The sequence below is a fragment of the Azolla caroliniana genome, unplaced genomic scaffold (genome assembly GCF_043228905.1).
Source record: "Azolla caroliniana isolate FFs.n. ecotype wild unplaced genomic scaffold, voAzoCaro1.0.p SCAF_126, whole genome shotgun sequence".
NCBI lineage: Eukaryota > Viridiplantae > Streptophyta > Polypodiopsida > Salviniales > Salviniaceae > Azolla > Azolla caroliniana.
The window spans coordinates 67,026-72,681 of NW_028230561.1; the positions used below are offsets into that span (position 1 = coordinate 67,026).

The 5,656-nt window shown below is 36.2% G+C and overlaps 1 protein-coding gene across 1 annotated transcript; it reads left to right on the forward strand.

Moving 5' to 3' along the window:
• Positions 1–4,150: 4,150 nt before the first annotated feature.
• On the forward strand, positions 4,151–5,650 carry LOC147849115 (uncharacterized; the record flags this gene model as incomplete). The annotated part of the gene is made up of 2 exons (XM_087337791.1): positions 4,151–4,406; positions 4,759–5,650. Coding segments are annotated over exons 1-2 (947 nt in total), but the record flags the coding sequence as incomplete, so codon positions are not given.
• Between the last annotated feature and the right edge of the window lie 6 nt (positions 5,651–5,656).

The window sequence follows — 5,656 nt, forward strand, 5'->3', positions numbered from 1 at the left end:
TCAAAATAATCACAAAGACCAATATTACCCCATCCACTATTTATTGCAATTTTACAATATTTTAAAGCATAAGTAGAACCTAGACAAGAACTTTCTTTGTTATTATCAAGTCTTAGAACTACATATTGAGCATTGACGTTCAATATTCACTACACATGTTTCCAATTTTGAGTTGTAAATATCAAAAAAAACTTGTAGCTTCGGAGATTTTTTTGAGCTACAACACAAAGCAACCCGAACAATCAACCCAAAATTGTTCGTGTGAAGAGAACCACCTAGGCATGATTTGTTGGATATGATGGAGGGTGGAGCTAGATAATCAATCAAATTTTATTTACGAACATCTTAAGCATAATTAATCAAATTTCTCAAACAAATTGAACTTAGGCCCTCATAGTCCCACTTTGGAACGCAATGCAGATGTATGAGAGGCTACTCATGTCGCAAGTACTTAAACATTTGCTTTCAACTACTTACATACTAAAGCAAGTTGGTGAACTTGTTGCATCAAAGATGTCATGACCTCCTTACTTCTTGTCACTTGTAACCTCTAAAATGGCACTTGCCATGTAAAATTTACATGGCAATATTGAATATTTCCATTTAGATTTACATTATAAATCATAGAATTTGAGTGGAAATACTCATCCAATTTTTGACACTTCACGAAAGATAAATTAGCATAAGTTTGGCATTTATGAGTGTTGGCATACGGTATACCTATGAACAACATACTTTACAAAAGAAAATGCTAATGTGAAAAACGTTACTAGTGTTGACACCACAAAGACAACTATCACAGAGTTTTATATGTCAACTATATGTGCACAACATTATATTGCAAAAAGTAATTGGATCGATGACATGAAAAAGTGAGTTGCCATAACATTTAGATACATTTGAATGTCTATGGATGACTTCCTTGAAGTGGAGGCCCAACATTTTCCACTTAGTTGGGAGGAAACTCAAAGCTACAATGCCTTGTGTTTCATTGCTTCAAACAATGCATCATGTTGAAAATGATAGCAATTCATAAATGAATTTTTAAGATCACTTGATATGAAAATGGGAAGAAATTTAGATGGTTTTGTAATATTTTACTCCCATTTTCTAGCTACCAACCACCCAACACATGTCCATGGCTTATCTCACCCATGCAAAAAAATCAAAATTCAATGGTATTATAATTGCCCATTTTCTTCATGCCATCATAAGATTGGAATCATTATATAAATTTTCTTAATTTGGCATATTCATGCAAATGAAATAAACACATGATTTGAAATGTCCATCGTCTTGCCTTACAATGTCACCTTATGAGTAAAACAAATAAATATGACCTGTGTGGGTGACCTTGTGGGGTTCTCAATCCACAAGTGCACAACCTCTCGTCGCACATGTTAGTTGTTAGCAAGAAACATTGTCTACCCATAATATTGTCACCTTATTTAAAATAGATGTTTTGTTAGAGGCCAATGTAAACAAAACTTGTAGAAGAATATATTGATCCTACTTTCTAATCATGTAAAAACAACGAGGAAACGTTTGTCAAAAAATCATATAATGATTTGACATCATCACGAATCAACATAAGTACATGGACTTAGTATGAAAATGCCATACCAAGATAAACTCTTAAAAACCATGTGTGCTAGATAACTATCCCCTTCTCTTATTAAAGATGGTTTAAAAAAATCTCAAATGTGAGGCTTTGATTTCTTAATGACTGCTAAATTTATCATCCCTCCTACATTAACAAATTTAGGAATACATATAAATTTGAAGCTTGAATTGGTTGAAATTCGCAACCTCGGGAAAAGGATCATTTTCACTACAAGGGAGTTAGTTTATTTTCAAAATATATAGGTTGAGATTTATGAAATTACAATTGATACTTTTTTTACTTTCAAAAAGCAAACAAAGTTCTTTCACGAACTAAGAATTCTTAATTCTAACTGGCATAAGTCTTCTATGTATTTGAGCATTATACGTCTTTTATTTAATGCTATCTAAAACTTCAAACCCTACTTAGCTAGTGATTGGTTGTTTTTTCAAACTTTCATGACTTTCATTAGGAAATGCGCATGAAAATCGTGATATGTTATCACGACATTAGAAAATGGTACTGAAAAAGGAGGTTTTTAGTGGGGACCTAGCATCAGTCCAAAAGACTAATTAAAGATCAAATTTTCATACGAGAATTTCTACTATGCTTTATTTCCATTCGAAATATTCTATCACTATATTGCTAAAATACTACAAGGGATTAAAGAACAAATGGCAACTTTGTAGTGGTGATTCCCATCTCATTGTTTGCTTATACTTGAAAGTGAGGACAAAGGTATGTGAATGAATTGTGGAGAGAAATGACAAAATGGAATGGCAATATATACCCCCGCGATGGTTGTTCCCTCCATAGGTGGAGGTTCATTTCAATTTTGACATAAGGGGGGATATCCGCCACTAAAATGTACCATTATAGGTTTGTATTTGCTTATTGCATTGGTAATGGAAAGTATGGTGTAGTTTATGTTAAAAATAGGTATGCGAATGAATTGATGGAAGGCAACTTTAAAGTGGTAATGCACAAACATCTAATTATTTCCTAATTATATTAAGAATGGCCTCTCTTTAATTCCTTGAATTATTGGAAAAATAAAAATTATCCTTTGGGTGGGTTGACAAAGGTGCGTTAATATGATAGATTCAGGTGTACATTTAAAATCCTTTAAATTGAATGCACGTGGTATGCTTAAAAATCAATGCAACATCTCAACTTCTAAATTATTTGAGTGTCCTACCTCCACTTGAGGAGAGCTCCTCTACCATACAAAACATTAATCAAGGTTCAATTCTATAACAGCAAATGATGTTGCATTTCCAGATACTTGACCTTCACACATAACCGACATCTTTAACAATGTTTTAGTGACATAGCCACTCTATAACTAGAACCATTGTAAATTTGTATTTTGTATGTTTATTCTACAAAGACACACAATATATGTCAAAGTTTACCAAGTGACTCATACATCGTACTTGTAGTTTGTTGGTTTATACCTAGTATTCATCGATATCTAGGCATATATCAAACACGGGATTACATTCAAATAATAAAAGTTTGGGATCGTTTATGCGTTATATTCAATGTGGATAGTTACATTATAGATAATGTCGCAATATTATACATCATATTGGCCACATTAAAGTTCATGTTAGCACTTGTGAATGTGTGTGTGTGTGTGTGTGTGTGTGTGTGTGTGTGTGTGTGTGTGTGTGTGGGTGGGTGGGTGGAATGCATATATAATATAATAATATAAGGAAAATTGGCACCAAGTCAAACCCGCATGTTGCAACATGTTCTCAATGAAGACCTCAAATGATAGTGTAGTCGTGCATGTGCTAGCCACCACAACAACATAAAAGGAAGATTAACTTTCATGGCCACGAGCTATAACTTGGACATATCATTATAATATGACAATAACGGTAGGTCCACACAACGTCAAATTTATAGTGTCATGAACTGATCAATAACGGTAGGTCCACACAACATGCATACATGGTCATGAACTGATCAATATTGGAAAAGCTCAATATAACCATACATAATTCACAAGCTCCCATAATTAAGACACATGTTGCCAGTATTTCTTAACAACAAAGTTACTAACTAACCTCCACATGCATCACCTTCATGAAAGTGGTCACTCATGAGTCATGTGGCACAGCCAAGGCACTAATAGCGACCGGCCATGATGACACCGTTTCCTCATAATTTGATGGTAGATTCGGCGAGAAGAATTTTTAACTTCGGTCCATGAGTGTGCCGAGATTCCCATTGAATTTGAAGAGAAAGGGAGGGGGGGGGGGGGGGGGGGGGGGGGGGGGCAATTGTTTTAGCATCATTGCCCAATCGACTTATTGAAACAACAAACTTTATTTATGTGTGTGAATTGTATATTCATTATATTGTTACAATTTTGTAATGTTTAGGATGATGTATTTATGTATGTAAAGTTGGCATCAATATAACCACCTCTCCTTTTTCACTTAATCTTGACAATTAAAGAGAGAGAGAGAGAGAGAGAGAGAGAGAGAGAGAGAGAGAGAGAGAGAGAGAGAGAGAGCAATGTTTGCATTACCACTATTGAGTTACGCACTTTATCATGACCTAATTCATGATAACTAGCGTTAAAATAAAAAACATATACGCCCTCTAATCTGATTGTAAATATTGATCATCTAAATTACCTCGTAAAAATCACACCCAATTATCTTGTCATCCTTTGAATAATATAATTCTTGATCATCAGCATCTCTTTTCATTAAAATCCTTTGATTTCCATTCATGTCGATTGATCCGGCTCCTGGACATCATTCAGCGCTGGCCACTAATCTGCCCGGTATATAACACCTCCATGGCTCTGCTCATTTCACGAATACTTGATTGACTTCAATAACCCTCTCCTTCTTTCCTTTTTAGATGGGTTTGAAGTAAAGTTTTTCACATAATTAAACTTCAATTCATTACTTCCTTTTTGTTTGGTAAAACAAAACTAGATACTGAAATAAGTAGTTCCAAATTTTATACACTTCTTCTTCATCATCATCTTCTTCTTCTTCTTCGTTGTGAGGTTATATTAATAACAACGGATGAATTGATGGTTTATTTCTATATGCAATAGATTTATTTTATTGTGGGTGTCAATGAGGATGAAACTGTAACTAATTAGCTTCTTCTTCTTTTTTGTAAAGCTGTTGGTGCAGGGGAGCATGGAGATGATGAAAGGGGATCATATATTTGTAAATCAGATGATGGTCTAGGAAGTACTAAGGATCATCCAATCTCTACTACTGCATTAGCGATGGTGAATAATCCTGTGATGAAGCATAGTAGTGGTAGTATTTGTAACAGCAACAGATGGGGCATTATCAGTAATGATAATGATGCCCCACCTGGCCCCTTCAATGATTCTCGGCTGAATCTAAATCCCCACACAATTCATAAGCCATCATCAGGAGTCGTGGCAACAGACCATGATTGGCTGGAACATAGTAACCCTAGATTCGATCAGACTACTACTACTACCACCACTACACCTAGGGTTAACCATCGCTCCCTGCCATCGGAAAATGACCATGAATCCGATCATAACAACAACAATATGCGGAGGCCACAGGGTACTCGATATTCTCAACACCAACAAACTAGCAACCCTAGTCTCGGAGTTGAACTACCTGCATCGAATTCTTCCCCTTCCTCAAAGAAGAAGCACAAGCTGCACAAGAAGAAGGAGGAGGTGGAGGTGCAGGAGGAGGAGATGAACAGGGTGAGCAAAAGAAAGGAGAGGAAGATATTGGCCATGAAAGAGTACCTCCTGTTCTTCCATGATGCAATGGAGAGGCTTGTGGAGAAGCAAGAGGAGATGCAACAGAAGTTCCTGGAGGCTCTGGAGAGGAGGGATGAAGAAAGAGTGGTGAGGGAGGAGGCATTGAAGAGGCAAGAGATGGCGAGGTTGATCGTAGAACACGACATGAGGGTGCGGGAAATCGTCGTCTCGGCATCGCGAGACTCCTCATTGATCGAGTTCCTTCACAAAGCCGCGGCACATGAACAAGGCTTAATCAATCTCTCCAATGCAAATGTGTCATT